The 22,343-nt window shown below is 37.6% G+C and overlaps 1 protein-coding gene across 1 annotated transcript in view; it reads right to left on the reverse strand.

Moving 5' to 3' along the window:
* Positions 1–22,343, reverse strand: part of OSBPL10 (oxysterol binding protein like 10) — a 112,217-nt gene that overhangs the window by 44,044 nt on the left and 45,830 nt on the right. Inside the window, exon 5 of the mRNA XM_015617802.1 lies at positions 4,780–4,990. Coding sequence (XP_015473288.1) covers positions 4,780–4,990 — 211 coding nt within the window. The remainder of the gene's footprint in view (positions 1–4,779; positions 4,991–22,343) is intronic.

Below are 22,343 nucleotides of genomic sequence, written 5' to 3' on the forward strand. Positions count from 1 at the left end.
TACCTGTCTCAATTCCATAACAAAAGCCTTTCTAATTTTAAATCCTCTTGTCTTGCCTGGGAGACTACAAAAAAAAAAACCAAAAAACCCCAAAAAAAAACCTTACTTTTTTTCCCTGGCACAATCGTAAACATCTATTGATAACACTTTGATAACGTATTTTAAAAATGTACTCTAACAAATATTCCCTAACAGTGCAGTGGTAGGCCTTGAGGAGAAACCAATATTAGATCTGGATTCCTTCCCCTACCGGGGATGAATGTGACACTTTGTTTAATCCCTACAGCACACTGAACCAGCAACAGCAAATGGCAGCTGCATCTCTGCTTTTCACATGAGATTGTATTTGCTAATGTTGTATGGGGAGCAGAAAACAACGTGATCTTCCAGTGAAAGAAGAACATGTAAGGAATAATGTATTAGCCTTTAGATACAACAGCAAATTGTTCTGGTTATTCTTGACAGAAGCAAGACTGGTGATGGTGCAATTAAGGGAGAACTGACTGACCAAGCCAACTTTAGTAAAGTATACCAGTAACAAAGAGTATGTACTCCTCTGTGTTCTCTCCTCACTCTTCCCTGCCCACACGCATTTAAGCCCAAACAAGGACTGACTTACCTGCCCGTTTTTCTCTCTTGTCATCTCAGCTGCAAGAGAATGCCTAGCTGTCATTTGTCAACAACTTGAAAGCATCTAGGTTTTTGCCTTTCCTGTCCATTTATTTTCTCCAAAAAAGGAGGCAATAGAGAATAAAAAGCTCAAGTATACCCCATCCCCAGCTCAGAATCATCTCTGATCCATTTGTTTCCATGGGAGCCAAAATCAGCAGCACTTGCACACTGAAGTGAACTTCAAAAAACCCATAGTAAGGATGAGTTTGGTTTTTGTTTCTAAAACTCTTAAGGAAAACAAAATGTTCTACAGTTTGGAAAAGCGGGCAAGGGAGAGACAAAAAATATAGGAGGGAACTCCTATTGGGAAGATGCTTTATTCAGTAAAGGAATGGCTAACCTGAAATGCAGATTAAAAGAACGAATTGTGATCTGTGCAGGCTGCTACTACAAGAGAGGATTCTGTCTGCCAAAACACTAAAATGAAAAAAAAATAAAACAGACCTAAAACACAACATATGCAGAGCTACATTAAAACAAACATTCAAGTTTGCTCTGTTCCCAGTCTGGGAGGGAAGAATGTTAACAGTTGCAGTCAACAGGCTCTGGAGATACTCTTCTGCCAAAGGCTGTATACAGAGCCGGAAAAAAATAACACTAGATCTTCTGAAGTTAGAAATTAAGACAAAAGTTTCTTCTCCACATTTTTATTTCCAAAGGTGTCCACTCCTTGTCTTCATGCTAGATAAACTCAAGCTTGTCAGAAGGCACTTTAGATGTACCTAAGTGGTGACATTCCCAGCCAAAAAGAAAGGCCTTGACATTTTCCTCCATGCTACAAAAAAAAATAACTAAATTCCCAGCCCAAAGAAGCTTGTAGAGATGCAATCCCTCATCCTGTATGTAACCAACACTTTCAGCCAGTAATACCCTTCTCCAGCCTATTTTCAATGAAAGAAAAAAAATTACAAAAATTTAGCCAGTGATCAATGCACATACCTTTAATAATGACAGCTAGAAATTACTTTTGACATTATTTGACATTATTTTTACTCAAAAGTAGAAACACAGACAGGATTTTTGCTTCTGTCTGTTCTTGTTGATGTACTTCCAAAAATGACAATCTCAAAGACCCTTCCATGAAGCTTCAGAGTGGAAATAAAAAATTTATTGACTAGCCCTCAAGACAAGATTGAAGACTTCATTTTAATCTTCATGTCTGCTTGTAGGCTTAAGGTCTAAGACTGACAATTCGTGAGAAACATGAAATGGAAAAATCACGTCATCCTTAAACTATTCCATTAGAAAGGATGCCATAAAAATATTTTAAGTCATGACCCACATAATTGTAGATTCTGGACAAGATTCCACTAAAGTGAATGCCAAGTTGCTTTCTTTCTATTCTAATTACTGGAAAACAAAGCAATAGAAATATTTACATCAAAATAAAGAAGACACTTTTTTTTTTTTTTTTCTGTTTAAAACAACAAATGTCAGTAAATCTGTTTAAAATATCTACTAATTAATTATAAACTTGATGAGAGCTTTCCGTAATTACTAGATCAGAAACTCACAGCCACCTTTAAGTCCTTGCTTTAGAGGCAGTAAGACTGCAAGGCCTCCAGCGCCCAGGGAAGTCAGCAAAACTTAAAGAGTCGAGCATGCAGGCTCCAAAGACAGAAGGAAAGGTATAGAGAAAGCAGTTTAAGTAGATATATATCTACTTTTAAGGCAGTTCTCTCTCTTTATGGCATAACTGTGAGAGCTTTGGATGCTGAAGGAACGCAAACTCAAGTCACCCAAGCTGAGCAATTGAGTATTTCTCACACTCAGCACAAGAAGACTTTGCCTAGCTGGACTGGATTGCTTTCACAAACTGTAGGCTAGAAGCAAAAAAATAAATTATCAAATTCCTATCTTGTGTTTATCTATGCATTCTGCCCCACAATGCCTACTAACAACTGCTAAGCTGTTTGAGAATCCCTATCACAGGAGCACATGCTTTCTAAACTAACAAGAATAATTTTCACCTGACAGTGACAGTAAAGGTCATCTTCTGTTGTACCTGCTGGGTATAAAATTAAAATAATTCACCTGGAGGACACAATCAAAATGAACTAGATCATTTCTCGGAATTAGAGTTTGCTAGGGGATTACTTAAAGGCTTCAGTCTGAATAGGTATGAGCTTATGCAGCTTTGATGACTCTGAAACTCTACTGACTCAGCAGAAACGTTAAGTCTATCAAAGTATGCCTGGCAAAGATTAAGTGTGTAAGAAAATCAGTAATCAAGACTTGTAGGCCAGGTTCTTTCAGGCAACTGTGTTGCATAATAAGGCCTAGGGAAAAAAATCATTTCAGTCAGGGAGAAGAGACTAAATATTTCAGCAGCTTTTAGTTCCCTTCTTAGTTCTTTTTTTTTTTTTTTTACTTCCATACCAAAGAATAAGCCCACGCACACACTGAATAATTAACTGCTTGCATTCAAGTTGTCACAGTTACACCAAAGATGGTGGTGTGAACCAGTGCTACAGAATTTGGATTCCTGAAAGGATTCACATGCAAGTTTACAGTCTTAGGAAGAACAAACAAAAACATTTATTAGATTTTATAATTCACTATTTCATAGTCATGGCTTCCCTTTTCTTAAAAAAAAATAAAGGGGGGGATTCCCTTTAAGCAATTACTAATATTTTGCTTGCTTTTTTCTCTTCTTGACCACAGATCCTCAAAAACCATTATCAAGTCAAAACAAAGACACTGATTTAAAAGAAGATTATGTGGACACAGATTCAAGGACAAGTACACCTCAAGTCATCCATCTCTTGACAGTTCACTTAGAACACATCAAGATGAAAAACAACCTTCAGGGACCTTGAAACTAGAAAGTAACTTTTCTTTGAAGGATGCTTTTCATCTCTGTTTCAAACCATTCTTTTCTGAAATAAAGCTTTATCAAATAATTTAATTCAATGCACTTTATCATTACTACTTAGATAAGTAAAGGGAGGGGTTTCATTTTCAACAAGAAAGTAGCAATTATTTTTAAATCAAGTTCTTTTATGAAACCAAGCAGAATCTGGATATGGGAAAGTCAGCACGTACCATAGGGCAGGTGTCAAAAGGTTTAAAATTGTTTTTTCCAAGAACTACTTTCACATCATTTTCCTCCTTCCCAAGTAACCCTTTCAACATTTCTACACTCCTCACTATGGGAATGTTTCAGAGGCTGTCCCACTGTGCCATCTCTCAGCAGCCTGAGGACATATCCTGACCCGTAGTGAACCCACTGCAAGTGAGGGTAGCTGTGGGAGGACTGTTGTGAAAGCACCCAAAGAAAACACAAAAAGCCACTCCCTATCCAGAGCTCTGCTGCTGCTGCTTCTCTTACACCAACACTTGCTGTTGTTCTTAAGACTTGGCAGTGCAGTCTATGCATGAGAAAACGCTAACCACTCTTCCAGAAAGCTCAGGGTCCATCTTCCAATATTATGGACAGATACAAAATTGGGTGAACTGACAAGACCAAGGCACATGGGGACTGAGAGGCTCATGCCTGCAGACCACTGTGGAGTATCACACTGGCATTTTAGGCTCATAAAATTTGCCACAGATTTCTTTTTTTAGAAGCATGGAGAACTCTTTCCAGACTCAAAGAAAACCACAGATCCAAATAAATCTACCTCAACAGCATCGTTCCATGCAGAAAACTGGATAAAAATTACTTTCACCATAGAACTGCATAGCATTATTTTTATCAAACAAATCTGTATTGAGATTGAAATCTATTAAACAAAAAAAAAGGAGGGGGAGAAAACCAAAACCACCAAGCTAGTTCCACACTGCCATTAACTATGTATATGTACATAATACCTCAAAAATGTAGGTTTATATATACCTCTTCTCCATGTTTTTTTGGTATCGCTGTCTTCAGGATTGGATTTTTCTGAGAAGAGTCAGGACCACCTCTTATTCTCCTCCTCTCTTCTGATTTCAATACATTTTGCACCCTTTGTTAGGCAAAGAACTACAGTGCTGGAGGCTGCAGAAGCTCACAAGCTGTTCATCCCAACTTGCCTCTCTGAGAATAGTTAATTTTGCCTGCTTTGTATCATAATAAAATACCCCAAGGCACATGAAACAATACCCTAAGGAGCTTGTACTCACCTGATGACAGTGTCCTGTTATGCTGTTGGCCCACTTGATGCATGCTTTGCTGTAGTAGACTCAGGCATTCTCCAAGGCAGCTCAGGGTGGCAGCAGAGGTAGCTTTTAAAAGTAGCAAGTCCTGATCCAAGGCAGTAAGGGGTCCAGAATTTGGGAGAGCTTCAATGGCTTGTACAAGATTCTTCTGTTGTCCTTCAGCTTGGCTCATGATCTGTAAAGGTCCAAAAACATCTGCTGTCATAGAAAACACCACCAGGTAACTGTTAAATTCTTATGGATTGAAATAGTGACTAAATGTGAAGAACTACCACAAATGGATGTTAATGTTCTGATCCAAACATACCATATACTCACCTACAAAAACGAAGGGCTTGAGACTACCAAAGGCCTGTAAAAATGTCAAGACTATGTTAGAGAAAACAGTCTCTTAAAATAGTAGGTTCACAGTAGGTTTATTAGTGACTCATACTCTCTGAAAGTCTTTGTAAGGAAAAGTATGAAAATTCTACTTCCTTCTCCATTATTAATTTAGGCTTAGATTTTCTTGCCTTTGTATGTGATCTGAGACGCCCAAAGAAGTTACACTGTCCCTCCTCCCTTCCTACATAAAGTATCTCATCACAGTTTAAGAACAGGCATTATTCCCTTCTCAAACTTCATTAAGGACATGTTTTCACAAAATGCAGTAATTTTTAAGTTTACAGACATTAGCATAAGAAGCAACTTAGAGTACTTATTTCATATTCAATACAAATACCAGCTCTCAGGCAGAAAGTTAACCTCTTTCTAGATTTGGACCATCCAGATAAATACAAAAGGAGTGCTTGTATAGCAGGTAAAAACAGTATTTAAGCAGGCTGCTCTTTAAGCAAATTGGCAAGCTTTCAAAATCCTAAAGCCAAAATAAAAAGGAGATGTTCAAAATTTCTCTCTCCATTTTTACAGCCCATAGGAAATCATCTATGTACATGACAAGCCTCTTACACTTACCTTGCAAAAAACTTAATGCAAAAACTTACAGGTCTACCACTTGAGGTTTCCAGAGCTTTCAGAAAACTCTATCTGAAGACATCATAATAAACAAAGATTCAAGCTCCATTTGTCCACACTACCATACTATAAAAATGCATTATGAACTTCATGATTTTTTTTATTATCATTATTATATTTTCAAGTACTGTGTGCTTCCTGCAGCCTTCCTATGCTACTGTATATTGACTGATTAAAAAATATATGTTGAGTGAACTGAAAAGCTAAAATGGAAACTGAGCTCAGATATGCAAATAACCACTCTTGCAAAAAAAGACTAGAATTACACAAGAAACTGTTGTTGCAGTTCATAAATTTAGCCAAATGCCTTGCTGAAGGTTAACATGACATTTTAATAATCAACACTTAAAACAGAGGCCAAAGCTTCAGTAAAAGCTACAGAAAATTCCCTTTGGCAGAAAACGAGACCTGTCAGAAGGTGACACAGACCCCTCCATATGCAGCTTTAGGGACCCACAGAATCAATCCCAGGCAATGCTCTACTTTCACAAGTCACACAGCATGAACCTCAGCTCCACAGATGGACAAGGCTTCAAAGATAAAACAAAAATACCATAGACACACACCTATGCTAGTATTCCTCCTTCATGGTAAGAGCACAAGGAGGCAAACAGAGGGAACACACAGGAGAAAAAAGATGACCATCTCCCTGGAAGACTAAACAATATAATTGTATGGGAAACTGCTTCTCTCCTTTTCCCATTCTGCATAAGAGTGTGAAATTGAAAACCTGACTTTCTCATACTTCAAAGTGACAGAAATGTTCTATTTTAATTTCCAAGTGACTAGTTTTCCTACTTTTTTTTTTTTTTTGGTGGAAATAGCTTACAAATCTAAGATTTTCTTCCCTAAAAAATAAAAATAAAACCAAAAGCAAAACTTTGAAAATGTCAAACATTTCCATTTTCCCCTCTCCCTTGATAAAGGACTATATTTTTCTGCAGGTAAGACAGGAGCATAGGATAAATTTGTCCGGAGTTAAGAAAACATTTGGAAAATTAACTGAACGTTTGCAGCTATCACCCAGACTAAAACTTCACAGGCTTTTGTCAGCTGTGTTCTTCTTAGATGAGGACAAACTTCAATAAAATCAATTATTTATTCTATCTTCATCCAAAACTAGGTGTTGGTCCAAGTCTTAAGTGTTTTCTAGCTGCCCTAAGATAGCTTTAAAGCAGCCTTTTGATTCACCTTTTCCCTGCTACCTAGTTTCATGCTACAGCTGTGATACCAGCAGCTGGTCTACAGACCTGACACAGCAGAAGACATCTGGAACTGCAACATCTGTATAGGTTTTAAAGTATTAGAACTTGCTGAACATTTACTGCTCAAGCACTGATCAAAACCACACTGTTTAAGGTGCTGAATGTCCAGAACAAAGATTAAGAACCCCCTCTATTCTAAAGTGACAGATCAACTCTATGGCAAAAAGGATAAGGAAATTACACATATTATTGAAATAACTGAACTTTTTTTACATTTGCCAATTTTTTTTAAAGATTTTGACAAAAGGTTTCAGAAGAGCTGAAGTGTAGTTGTTCTACAGAGAGTAAATCAAGGAGAAGCTACCACAAAAACATCAAACCATACCAAATGAAACTCATTAAACACACTAACCCTTAACAGGAGAGCCACTAAGTCATGCAGTTACAGCATCATCCTCTGTCTTACTGGTGGGTCTGTTTTTTGCTTTGTCCCAGGAGAGGAGAGGCAAAATGCTTGATTTACTAGCAACTCTAAGCTTGTTTCAAAACCAGAATGAAAAGCTTTGGCTTTGAGAAAGGGAAGCTTTTAACTTTTCCAAAGTGAAATAACTTGCCTAATTTTGAATGACTTTGCTCTTACTTGGGGTTATTGTAGCACCTTACAATTCTCCATCCTTCCCATTTGCAAATACAGACAGTTCAAAGTAGTGTCTCTCTATCTGTAACAACAACAAAAGCTATTTGCCCCTGTCTCCTCAACAAATATTAATCCATTTCTCTTTCCACTCTTGTTTTGGATTTGACACCTCCTCTTTACCTACTTTTCTTCTACTATTCTTCTCATACTATTACAAAACAGCTGCACATTCTCAGAAATGCACTGAAATTTCAAGAATACAACTTTATGATAGATGTACAGTAAAAAACCTGAAAGAACCATCAGGAGGACTACATGTATTAAAAGGAATTATATGTGTGCAAATATTAGGCATTATTAGGCTTGCATATTCTTAATTGCAATATGTTCAGGAAGAAGCAGCCTCATCCAATGGAGACACCAGCTCAAATGCATGGTTTGCTTCTTTCTCCATCTTCTGCCTGATGCAGGAGAACAAGCAGATGACCTGTGCTCCCTATTAACAGCTGCTCCTGAAGCATGAAGGAGATTCAGACCTTTTAGCCTGTCAGAAACTCTTAGGTATTGTCTGTGTTCTTGTAGTGGGTTGACTTTGGCTGGTTACCCAGTGCCCACCACTTCCCCTCCTTGGCTGAACAACAGAAAGTCTGGGGGTCAGGATAAGGACAGGGAGATCACCCAATTGCCATCACAGGTAAAACAGACTCAACTCACAGAAATCAGTGTAATTCGTACCAATCAGAGTAAGGTAACAAGAAAATAAAACCAAATCTTACTTTCCCCCCCACCCCTCCCTTTTCCCAGGCTTAACTTCATTCTCAGTTTCACTACCTCCATCCCCAGAGCAGCAGAGGGGGAGTTACAGCCTGTTCATGACACATTGTCACTCCATCCTCCTTGCTCTCTTTCCCTGGTCTAGCACGGGAAACAGAACTGCACAAACTGCTCCAGCACAGGTCTTTCACAGGGTCACAAGTCCTGTCAGCAAATGTTTCATTCACCCTGAGCTTCCCACAGGGTCACAGCCTCTTTCAGGCATCCATCTGCTCTGGCAGGGTCCTCCACAGGATGCAGGTGGATCTCTGCTCACCATGGAACTCCACGGGCTGTAGAAGGCCATCCTGCTTTACCATGGGCTGCACCATAGTTTGCAGGGAAATCCCTGCTCCAGTACCTGGAACACCGCCTTCCCCCTCCTTCATCACTGGCTTTGGTGTCCACAGTTGCTTCTCTCACATATTCTTACTCCTCTCTTCTCTGGCTGCTGTTGAGCAGCAGTTTTTTCCCCCTTCTTAAATGTTATCCCAGAGGCTCAACCATTGTGGCCGATGGGCTTGGCCAACTGTTTGTCCACCTTGGAGCCAGCTGGCCTTGGCTCTGTCACACATGGTGAAGCTTCTGGCAGCTTCTCATAGAAGCCATGCCTGTGGCCCTTCTCATACCAAAGCCTTGCCACACAAAGCCAATACAATTCTCCTGAAGAACACTACACTCAAAGAAACCTGCCATCCAGTGACCATCTCATGAATGGCAGAATGCAACAGCAAACATCTGTGATGATTTTCCTCACTAGGTCATCCCCGCCCTACCACTTGCTCCAAAACAGACAATCCACAGCTCTTGTTGCTGCCTGCTTCCTCCTCTCAGAAGGAAGTTAACATCCTGTGTGATTGCCTTCCCTACTTACCCCAACCACAGCAACTGCTACCTACTCCTTCTCAGCTGGAACTGAGAACTGTGCTCTTGCCTGCTGTGACATAGCACATAGCCAATCAGGATGCAAGAGACCAAACACTTATGTGACAAGAATACAGATGGCAAGAAGAAATTACTAATTCTCAGGGTTATTTCCACAGTATGTGGAAGATAAGCAGAAAAAGCCATGAGATAACCTAGGTTTGCAAAGAAATTTATTTCAGATATAATAAGATGAAAGATAAGATTCTTTCATGCAGTAAATAAGCTAAAATTAGTTATTAAAAATTAATTTAGGAAGTAAAAATGAAGAATTGAAGTGTATTTTCCATGCTAAAAGAAAAGATACAGGAATTCGACATTTTGTTAATATACTAGAAAATACATTAATCTTTCCCACACAGAGAAAAGATCTTAAAAAATCTGAATATCAGTGTTGATTTAAGGCTTCAATTTGCTTCTGAAACTAGAATAATAAAGGGAGAGATTCCAAATTATTAAGTATAATAATAAATAATCTCTATTCAGATTTTTCCTCTCATCCGACCACAAAAATAAAAAGAAACTTCAAAGGAAGAAAACTGAATAGCCACACCTGAATTTAAGAGCATATGATTGCTTTTGACATGATTTTATTTAAAATGTTTTTGTTATGCGGACTCCAAGACTAACAGGCTTAAGTCTGTTTGTCTAGGACAGACGTGTATCATCAGAGCATCTTTCTTTCTAGAATTATTGATCCTACAAGATTTTTCCCAATTAACACAGTGCATCACAATAACCTAAAGCAAACACCAGCTTTATGCCATCTGTAAAACTTCTCAATCCACAGCTGGCAGCGGGGCACCTCCCAAGACAGAGACTTCAGGTCAAAGCAAAGGAAGAATGACATCAGCCATATTACCTCACAGGGCAAGCAGACACTCTCCCTTTGTCACAGAGGCCATGTGGAGCTGGACAAGAAAATGAGTAGCATCACCAATCCTGTCTTTCTGCATAATGATTTAAACACTTCAGATCATCCTACCTTCCTTATAGAATATAAAACATGAGATTCTTCAGACCATGCCAGCCACAGTCCAATACACATATGAGCAATTTCAATTTTAGTTCAAATTTAGTTTAAATGTTCTATAAATGTACTTTAAATAGTGTTGATAATATAATTGAATCCTTTTATAGTCAGTATTAAGATATGCCTACCCATGCACGAAGTAAAATCCAAAACACTCCAGAGAAAAAAAGAAATTTTTAGCACTGAAAGCCCACAGAAATTCTGTATCATCAAGCTCCTCTGTGACATGGGTAGAAATCATTCATGAAAGAAGCATTCTGCTCAATTAGTTAATAACTCTCTTTCTTTACCATAGTAATCTTTGTGCACCATCACCAGCAGCACGTGGTCTGACAACTTATCTGTAGGCAATTTCTCTGAAAGATTTAATGCAGGGATTTTTATTTTTAAATCCTTTCCATTACTGACTGCATTCAAGTTGAAAACAGTTATTAAAACATGGGAAAATAAACAACACAATAAAAAGTACTTATATGAAAAATAGAGCATCTGTAAAAATAAACAATTGTGTGGAAAAATCTTTAGACAAACAGTAATAGAAATGCAAGATGCATCACTTCCTTAAAGTCAAGCTGTCCTTGTGAAGTTTACTGCTTTTAAAGACTGGGAAATAGCCAGTTTGCTGCTGCACTCTCTTTTTGGCAGGATTTGATTGTGGTTGGCGCATCATTTGTGGTGGGTTTTTCTAATAAGAGAACAGAGTCTCTGACACATGCACACATACACTTTCTGGAAATACAGTTTTTTTGCCTTTTAGAAAATAGTACCAGAAAAATAACTTTTCAGAAAACACTGGGAAAGGACAGGAGGTGAGACCAGCTTTTCAAACTACTCTAGAGTAAGTCACAAGTGATACATGAGTCAGGATATTTAACCATTGTTAAACATTCATATTTCACAGGAGTTTGGATTTTTTTCTTTCATTTCATAGAAAATACCTCTTTTCTTAAAAGCAAAAGCAAATTAAGAACAGAAGAGTCCACACAAAAGAAATAAAAACCTTCTAAGTCACTGTAAATGTGATATATTGTGTTGCCACATGAACACGCTGCTAATGCATTCATCAATTCTGACCTTGAGCTCCTCTTGCAATCTTGACCTGAATTTCATCAACACCACAAACTGTCATATTGCAAAAATTGAAAGTTAAAACAGCCAGTGTAAGTAGTAGAATATGTATATATATATATATATATATATATATATATACACACATATATATATATATATACATATATATATATATATATATAGATATATATATATATATATATATACACACATATATCTATCAAGAATATATCAAAATGTAAGATTCTAATACCTGGAACTCCAGTGTCACTAAAGCAATCACATCAGTCACTAAATGGACACACTGGCTACCAATTCAGTTCACATTCACAAATCCAACACCATTTCCATTAAACTTGCCCACTTTCCATTATTTATTCTGAAAATGAAAGAGCGTCAACACACATGCACGGAGACTACCGTAAGTACCATTAAACATCAGCTCAGAAAGTATATCTCATCAACTGAGATGTCTAGTAAATGAAGGTAACTTGTACAAATGCAGTAAAAGTGAATTTATTAATTTATTTTTCAAATTTAATGCACTGTTATTTTGAGTTAGGCACAAACACTACAGAGCAACTGAACTTTTGCCTTGACTTAACTACTGAATAGCATTCTCAGACTACTCAAGGTTAATTGCTATGTTCATCTTACTACTTGACAAAAATTTTCTGACAAGGATTTACAGACTTCACTCTTCAGTAAAGTCATGTAACAGATCTTTCAATGGGATTTCATCTATAGCATGCAATCCAGGAAGACAAAATTACAGCTGAATATGTAACTAAGAACAGAGGTTGCTGCTTCAAGTACTCCAATAGCTAACAGAAATCTCTTATCAAGATGATTTTGCACTTCAGCTTTTAGTCCAGTGTAAAAGCACGTACAAGACCAGATAGATGACCACCAGTAACATATCTGTACACTTTGCTTGCAATAAAACCTGACCATCAGACCAAAAAGAACCTCCTTAAACTGTAAACGGGAAGGAGTTCTACCCACAAAGCTTCAACCTGGAGTAAGACCCACAGCAGCCTCTGTGAACATTACTATGCTAATGACAAAAAATGGTTTAAGGAAGGATCCTAGAACAGTAAGATACTTTTAGAGCATCTTGGAAAGATGGAACCAGATAATGACATCCGTATCAGCTGTCCTTTCCCGTTTACTGCTTCCCTCCCATTACCAGGAAAAAGCACAAAATTCTCCATTATCACCACCTCAGGATAGCAGCCAGCTTGACCTTAATTATTTTAATGAAGCAAACAATGAACATTAAAATTGGAATGACTTGTTATATAATAGTTATTAAGGCTCAGACACATACATCCTATCAACAAAGCTTCAAAGGAGCAAGTTAATTTTCATTTGGCATGTAATTTGCAGACAGAGACACAAAAAGTGACGGAACAAACAGAACTATACCTCTGACAATCAGGATGGAAGCTAATCACCTGGGCACATTTCTTCTCTCTTCAGTCCTTGCCTCTGCTTTCACAATTTTTTTTCCATCAGAGGAGAATGAAAAACAAGATTTCTCCACCCCCATCTATGATATTGTTGTCTTTTCCCTAACCAGGAACCCACAATCTCTGTTACAGGAAAATCTGAAAAGGCAGTTGCTACATATCTTCATTGTCTCAGCAAACAAAACATTATTTCCTTTGGGGTTTTGTTTTGGCTTTTTGTGCTCAGCCTTCTCACCATGGGCTCCATGGGGTGGTTCCTTGAGGAAAACCTTACAGAGCAAACATCAAATGTCATCAGGACTGGGTCTAAAAGCCATGTCTAAGACAACCAGAAAACCAGGGAGTGGAGGAGGCAGGCTGGCACAATTGTTTCCTGTTCTCTGCTACTCTTACCAATCTGCTGCTGTCCCACTGGTCATCATCCTGGGGCTATGAACTCTCCACAAACACCAGCACAGGGTTTACCCTCCAGAGAACAGCACCTATTTACCTATTTCTGTCATGAAAATTTTAATTGTCTAGTTAAATTTTTCATATACTAAACATGAAACTATGCTCCTTTTTTTAAGCCTTTGATTCCTATTTTGTATCCTCAAACTGGACTTTGAAACTTGGACACTTACTGCCTATCTTCTCAATATAATACAATTCTGTTTTTCACAGACAACATTCATTAATCATTTGATGAACTACAGACTTCTCTTTGGCCTACTATCCAGTAGCTTATCAATCATGCCTGCAAGCTCTCTTGTTATTAGTTGCACAGCTACAATAGTAAGACTTCATATTTTGTAGGTCTGAATACTGTTGCTTCAGTCAATAAAGTTACCCGATTTGTGGGAGAGAGGAAAAGGGAGACACAGGTCTTTTTCAGCTGAATGGTCTGGAAGCCTTAAACACTCCACACAGTGGCAGAGGAGGAAAGCTAATCTAACCTCCCAAGAAATTCTCAGTTGGTTGCAGCTCCTGTTTATGCCTCCCTTTAAAATAGGCAGAAGCTCAGCAAAAAAGTGAGCTGACCTAACTTAACTACCTGTTTTACAAAAAGCATCATCCTGTTCAGAAGAATGAAAGACAGGATAAATTTAACAGATCTATCTCCAAACACCAAAAATTATATGATATCTGTGATTGTCAGTGTTCTCTGGGACTTTGCGTAAACATTTTATTTGGATGCAAAACACTCCCAAAGACAATCTGAGTGTTCTGAGTTTCTAAAGAAGTCTGCTTTTTTCATCTGGGAAGCAGAGAGTCAGCAGAGAGAGCTCCACAGCCCTTGCAACACAAATGGATAGTAAAGAGGATCGAAGCAGTTCTGGCAGGATCCCTGAGAATGCCTCCAGAAATCTCAGCAAAACAGCCCACCAATATCAGGGCAAAACAAATCAAATGCTTTCCTTTGCCACCTCCTTACCACACATAACAACCCCAGACATAAGGTTAAATGCAAACTTTCTGTTCTCAATTTGTCCTCTTCACCTGAGAAATGAGATACTGAATGACAGAAAGGCAACTGGGAGCAGGGGTGAGGAACAGACCTTGTGTCCATGCAGACAAGACTAGGACAAAAAGTTCAGATTTTGCCAGAGAATATTTAAGCACACAGACAATCTTGGGTTTTCTAAACTAGAGGATGCTTTTAGTCTTAATCAATACTCTGATATATATTCAGCTTTCCATGAGTGGCTTCCTATTATACAGGAGGGGGAAAAAATGGGAGGGGAAAGAAGCTTTTCCTGTCATTCTCCCAAAATCTTTTAACTGAGAATACCTTCTTGCTGCCTAAATCTGAAGAACACTTCTCCCTCACAAAGAGACATCAACTTCATGCTGTTTTCCCTGTGGAAGAAGATTTACAAACAAACCAAAGTACTAAACAGTATAGAAAAATAAAATTCTTCTGATAGTGACAGCTGTCTAAGAGTGTTTCATAGAGCCACACCACATATCCTTGGGTGAGAAGTAAAATCTTTTTACAAAGAGCTGGCTGCCATAAGAAATACACAAGTGAAAAGTATGTGATTCAGACAAATTGTATGAATGAGCACTGCATTTTCCCACAAATCAGAATGAGTAAGCTATTTTTCTGCAAAATGATCAGTATCAAACTAGTCATTTTGCCACTGGAGGGAGGTGTTGGGGAATCAGGGCCTCTTGCAGGGGACATGACAGGTTTCCTCTTTTGCCTGTTGTGTTAGAACTCCCTGTGAATACTCCATGTATCTGGTAAACACGACATTTTGTACAAAAACAACTAGTACGTGCTGGGTTCCCTCATTCTGGTCCCTTCTCCTGAGTATTTCTATTAACCATATCCTACTAATAGCCATCTATTGAGATTTTGCATTTACTGTCAAACAGAACTCAGTGGAAACAGAGACGGGATCTTGAGGAAAAAAAAAATCACAAGAGATTTGATTGAGAAAGAAAAGCTCCCAAGGTTGTTTCCCCCACCTCAAGTAGCTTTCAGTGATCCAGAACCAAAAAATTAGAGAAGCAAAAGGAAGGAGTCCACAAATTCAAGTAAATCTTGGTTGGCAGCTGGCTGCCATCTAGCCAAGCAGGGAGCACAATGTTCTATTTTAAACCACAGAATACAGCACTAAGAGCAGTTTATAAAAAGAACTTTGTGGGAAATTATTCTTATGCAATTTTACTATAAAAATTACCTCGCAAAGTCATTATTTTTAGTCATTAAACGTTACTCATGAGCAGATGTTATTCTGTGGGCTCTTCTGAGTAGCAGTTTTTTCTTACACTTCAGAAGGATCATTTTGCTGAAGTTGACAGCTATAGCCCTGATCTGGAAAGCATATTTTGATTATCAGGAATTTAGGCTCATTTGTGAATTTCAAGCATTCCAAAGAGCTCCTAAAATGTTACTGCTAGCCATTAGGGCAACATCAGCAAGAAAATTCTATCAGCTTACTGCAACACAGGAGACAACTGATAAAAGGTATGTCCATACTTTTGGACTTTGAGTGAAATCAGTCTTCAGACGAGAAAATGCCATATTGAACATAAATTACACATTTCAACTTGAGTAGCTTCAAGGATGTATGAAGCTTCTGTGAGAACATGTGGTGCTGGAAAAAGTAACTTTGTATCTTTTAAAAATTTTATTAGTAGTAGTATTATTATTCCATTCTACCTGGGAATATACAAACATACATACTACCACTCAGAGAATTCCAATATCCCATACAATATGCAAATTTCTAATGTAAAGTCCCAGAGCTTCTTCCCTTTCCCAAGACTTCTTATAGATCCTTTCACCCCTCCTCCCAATTAGCCACATAACTTGTAGTGTCCAAGCGTAAAACTGAATTTTGCTTCTGTCATTTAAAAAACTCCGAAGTGTGTGTGTATATATTATTTCCCCATCTTGCAGTCAATTCACCTCATGTTTTCTGAGATGTCAGTGAGCTGTCAGTATCAAGGCTATCTAATCTTACCATTCCTGAGTTGGAATTCCATAAAGCATACCTCTATAGGTTGTGACAAAGCATTCCAAATTCATCCATTTGACTTCTCCCCATGTAAAAAAGCTGACTGTCAGCTGGTTTAAGTTGACATAATTAACTTTACCACACTAAAGTGATTCAACATACACTACCATAATTCTGAATAGCCTCAACCTACACTACCATAATTTTGAGTAGCCATTTTGTGACACACTGGAATATGGTTGAAGCACATTTATACAGCAACTTTTCCACAAATCCATCTGGTTTGTGTCTGTCAGCCTAGACCTATCAATAAGACTGCAATTGGATAATTTGGGCTCTTGGAGAAAAACTGTAAGCAGTAATCTGAAAACACAGGAGGTAACACCACAAAAATACACTAAGTATGTGTAAGAACATATGACTGTGCTTCCTAGAAAGTTACAGAGAAGGGAGAAATGCATGAACCATAATGAAAATTAAAAATAATTCATCAATGACAGGTATACATCTAGTACCTATAAAAAAATTCTTCTTTAAAGCATATATCAGATTTGGGCAGATGTAGTTCAGGCTTGTTTGTCGGATGCTAGCCATCATCTTAATTAGTGATTTTTTAAAAGCATACTGTCAGAAATCAGAATCACAACCAAGAAACAGGTAAGCAGTAGCTGCTGAACAGCACCTATGCAGCACAGTTTCCAAAGCATTCAACACCTGCAAGACAAGCATTACAGTAAGAACATGTAGCAAAAGCTGTAAGAAATCAGGTTTTTGTTAAATAACGAAGAGCTGCAGTGCTTACTATTCACATTTGTTGTAAACTCAAAATGTTTCCTGTGTGTCTTAGAGTAGCATTCGGTACTTAAGGTGTTACACAAGGAGCTGAAGATGATAGTAAGCCCTCATTAAAAGTGTATAATACTGTAAACTTAATGCTATGCTTAAAATATATGAACCATTTCTATGGTTACTTTCTTCTTGAGGGCATTTATGTAAGTACTTTCTCTACTTAGTATCTGAAACTTGGCTAGCCACCTAATATTACATTGTCATGTATTACCACTGAGAACATTCAAAAATACCTTATACTTAATTTAATAAAAATAGCATATAAGTGTGGGTTAAGAAAATGGCCCATGTATCTTGGAAGCAGCAATTTGCTTTACAGAGTTGCAGAAGGTGCTCTTTGTCACCCTTGTTCAGGGTTTGCTGTGAAAATCACTGCACCAGCTAGCCACACAGAAACCTGCACTGAAAACAAGACCATGAGATGCTATTCCCTCATCCAAAAAGATTTACTGAAGTATGGTTTCTTTAAAGCTTCATTTGCAAACTGAGAACTCTGATTTTAAACTACTGCAGTATTTGTGCTATAATTGTGAAAGAAAACAACCCTGTAGTTTTCAAAAAATGCAGGTATATATATGACATGCTATGCCGTTTTATACGTGCACATAAAACAAAACAGTTGAATTTTGTACATGAAGCAGAATTAAGTGGCAGTTTTGAAGGCAAACAAACAGGAGACTGAATTCCCTTCAAATATAACTTCTCTCAGGATCCCTTGGGAGCCTACCATTTACTTGAAATGTAATTAAATGTTTTAATAACTGTAAAGAATAATCTTGGCTTCTCTGCAATTGCTTAAGAAAATGAATGCTGTGCCAATCTCTGAATGTAGTTATCATACATACTGTATTATCCCTAATTTATAAATTGCCATTTATTAAATGATGGAAAATTATCGTCTTTGCACATGTTCAATTACTGCTAAATCACAGGCTGAAAAAAACATGAAAAGAAGCCATGTTTGTATAACTCATATTTTTCAGGTTTGAAGGGGGGGCTGGTAGAAGGAAATATCAGAAATAATGAGCCAGGTTCATTCTTGACATAACCCATATGGACAAACAGTGTAATTTCAATAGAACATTTGCTCTGCGATTCCCATAGCAACCTTAATTCTCCCTGCCTGGGTATCTGGAACCCAGGATGACTCAACCTTCACATGAATACAAAATCAAAGGCACAGAACAAAGTGTAGTTTAGGAAGATGCTACTTACATGCACTCTTAGTGACCTCAAACATATTGCAAACACAAGGTGAAGGTTCAGAGATCAGAGAAGTATTCAGCTCATGTTTATGTAATGATAACAACTGGTTTATAGTATTAGAATAATTTCCATCTCCTCATCCCCAAAGTGAGACAGTTAATGTTACTTGGTGAATAATTTTTATAAGCACATGTTCATTTAATACTCAGGAAGTACTAGACTGACACTGTCAGAGATTTAAGCATCCCATGTACTCCCCTAGGAGACATGTTTCTATTGATCTTAGAGGGACTAACTTGAGACAGAACGAGCAGATACAAGAGATGTCTATAGAGAAGACAAACAGCTTCCAAACAAACTGCCACAGAAGGCAGCAAATAACTGCATCTGTTCTGCATGCTCTCAATTCTGTTTTTCATTCTAAGGAGATGAAGGGCAGGCAACCACACAAACACTGCTGTACAGCCAGAAGAACATTTCTGTGTATTCACACTGGTATTTTCACACTGTTCAAGGATCATGGGGTTCTAGAACAGGGGCCAACACCAATTCAGAGGAAAGTGCAGAGGTAACACCTGCAGCTGCCCCTTTTACACCTCATGTTAGGTTTGAAACTGGTTTATACTGCTACAGATTCAATGCCTCTAAACAAATCATAATGGCTTCTGTTAAAATCCAGCTGGGAGCAACCCTTTTGGTATCAACAAGCTCAGCTGCAACTGAGCTGTTAAATGTACCTGTAACACAAATCTGTATTACAACATTTCTCAATTCAAAAAGTGTGTCTAAGCACAGTTAAATAGTAGTAGCTATAGTATAACTTACACCACCATGTTCTATACCAAATAAATATCAACTACTGAATTAAGGATTAAGGCCTCATTCAATTTGTATTCACTTCAACAGACACAAAACTGACACAGAGGTTTTCTGTTGTCTTTTCTTCAAGCCGAGAAGTATCAATTGCTTTCCGAGAAACAGCCGGTTTTGGTTTGAGTCTTTTCCAAGCAGTTCTACATTACCTGTTTTAGAGTGGAGCCATTCTTCTGCTTTTCACACCCAGATAATTAAAGTGAAAATTTTCTGACAGTGAGTTTGCAGACAAATGGAAGTGTAATATATACAATCCATATAAAGTACAGATGCAGTTATGAGGATGTAATCTCTTCAGTAACACATCTCATTTTCTGATTAGTATCCACCTGTAGTTAAAGACTACTTATCTTGTATATATTATGATGCACTTGATAGAAAATGATCAATAGGATCAGCCTTTACTAATTCTGTATGTATAGTGGGGGGTTGAAGGAAGATATTTTAAATTCAAGTCCAGGAAAAACTGGAGAGCTGTAATTAACAAAGGCCACTCCTCTGTGTTCTCTTCCTTCCTTTCCAAAATTACCACTCAATGTACCACTGTATTATTTCCTCAAATGAACAGAATACAGGACACTTCAAAACTGAAACAGTATAAACACTTTCTTCAGTGTCTATGAGAGATGAAATGCCCTCGTCAGACCAGCTAAGAAATCTGTCTAGAGTGAATTCACTGCACTAGTTTTGAAATGCAGGAAGACTCTAGTTAAAAGAATCAACCACAATCTGCCACAAAGAAAACATCACAAAGTAACTTTTTATACTAAAACATATCTAGAAAGAAAAATGGACATAATTTTAGGTAACTAGTTTTATACCTGACTAGCAAAGGCACAGCAACACAGACTTGAGCAGTGCTATTGTAGCTGCAGTCCATGGTTATCAGGTCTTCCCCAATAAGGCACCAGCATTACCAGGCCAGAAAGACTGAAGTTAGCACAGCTTAGCATACTAAGCTCCATACCTTAGGTGAATATGAAATCATTTTCATCTCCTAAAAGCAAATATTTAATTTATTACTCATGCAGACTTAAAGGTCATCTTTGTTACAAAGCTAGCTCTCATCTTCCTGCACTCCAAAATCAAGGTAAGAACTGCCAGTGAAAGCAATGATCTAATATATAGAATTTCTCCCCACTTATGTGAAGTAATTTTACACAAAATTAGACACATACTTTCAAAAACACTTAAATTGCTAACAGGATTTTTAAATGTTCTTTGTACATACTTCACACTGTCTAAGCATGATGTTCTGTTCAAGGAGCTGAATCCATTATTTTTCAAGCACCCTTATTGCACAATCCCACAGAACCTCAACACTATGCCAAGTATCTGGAGTTACAGCATTCTTTTTACTAGGATTCACATTAGACCTTACCCAGGGACCTTCCCATGTACATACTTCCAGAAAAAACGAGAGGACAAAAAAAAATTGAAATAAAATGCAAAGCCTGACTTTTTCAAAGCTGCAAAGTAAAACTTGGCATAGGTCAAAAAACATCAAGATTTCCCCCACTACCAACTTAAACATTTAGTACAAAGCTTTAACATCAACACACAGCTTGGTGTATGTCTTCACATAAAATTCACACATGTGAAAGTCCTACAAGTATGAATGTTTCCCCAAGTGGTTTAAGTACCACATCTCCTTTGTCACCTACAATGATGCCTGCACAGCACTGTAATTCTGAGACACAACACTTCTCCACAGACAACAGCATCCCCTTTTTGCCAGCAGTAGCGAGTCACAGTTCCTAACTTTGCTACCCAAATATTACAGCAACCTGAGGACATTCACATCTCATTTGAAAAATCCCCAAAAGTGTTCTACAATCATCTCTTTCTCCCAATAACCACATAAAATCAGACAACTGCAGCCTCACAAAATCGCTGTTAAATCTCATTCCATGAAGCCCTAGATGCAAGTCCTAGATTTCCCCATACTGTAAGGAAGGAGGCAAAGAACTATCACTTAGCTGCTTAATTCCTGCAGGAATCAAATAGTAACTTAATTACATATGGAAAAAGACATGCAAGAAGCATTAGGACTGTCATCTTACCAAAAAGCAGTCCTTGCCAAGTTCTAGGACTGCCCTCTGGCACATAAAAGAGATGTTACACTGGTAGAGGCCTTGTGAAATCTGGATCTCCCTGTACCAAATGTCCAGAAACCCATGCTGAAAACTAGTCAGGGTATCAAAAGTTGTAACAAACATATTTCAAAATGACCAGAAAAATCCTTCATTATCCTTATTAAATTCATAATCCTTTTTTAAATTGGGGGAAGAAATTTTTCTCTAGACTTCTTTTCTAGACATTCTCTAAATGTCTGTAAATAATATAAATTACTACAAAATCTTCACACACGTGGTTCTTTCTTGGTTCTTTAACAACAATGGTAACACTGGCAGAGGTTGTACAAGAGTCAGACACTCTCAGCCAAAATAAACACCATTCTGACCATTCTGTCACTATTATTTAGTTCAGTGACAGCTAAAATTTAATATGAAGTGTGATGAGGCCACTTGAGTTAACCTTCTAGTTGATTTTAACCACCTACAGTAAAGAAATCTGAAAGCATAACTCTTATCATAAATTTCTAACAGGATAATAATATGCACAGTTAAAAAAAAAGCAGAATTAAATTTCAAGACCACAGACACTTGGGTTGCCATAAAACCACTTACTAAAAAATTAGTTTCAATTACCACTTTAATGCTAAGTTATGGTCCAAATAAAGAGGTAGGATCTGTAATAATTCTGCATAAAATCCAACACAGTGCAGATAATTTCTCATAAGTCAATGTATGGTTAATTTTAGTTTTGATGTAATATTCCTTAAATCAGTGTGGACTATGCTATTAACACCAAGTTAATAAGCAAAAATCTGATTTAAGAGAACAATATTAAACAGCATAAAAAATTACATTATGATAAAAAGTAATACTCCTGAGCTCCTTTTCAATTCAACACTATACA

The sequence above is a fragment of the Parus major genome, chromosome 2, assembly GCF_001522545.3.
Source record: "Parus major isolate Abel chromosome 2, Parus_major1.1, whole genome shotgun sequence".
NCBI classification, from domain to species: domain Eukaryota; kingdom Metazoa; phylum Chordata; class Aves; order Passeriformes; family Paridae; genus Parus; species Parus major.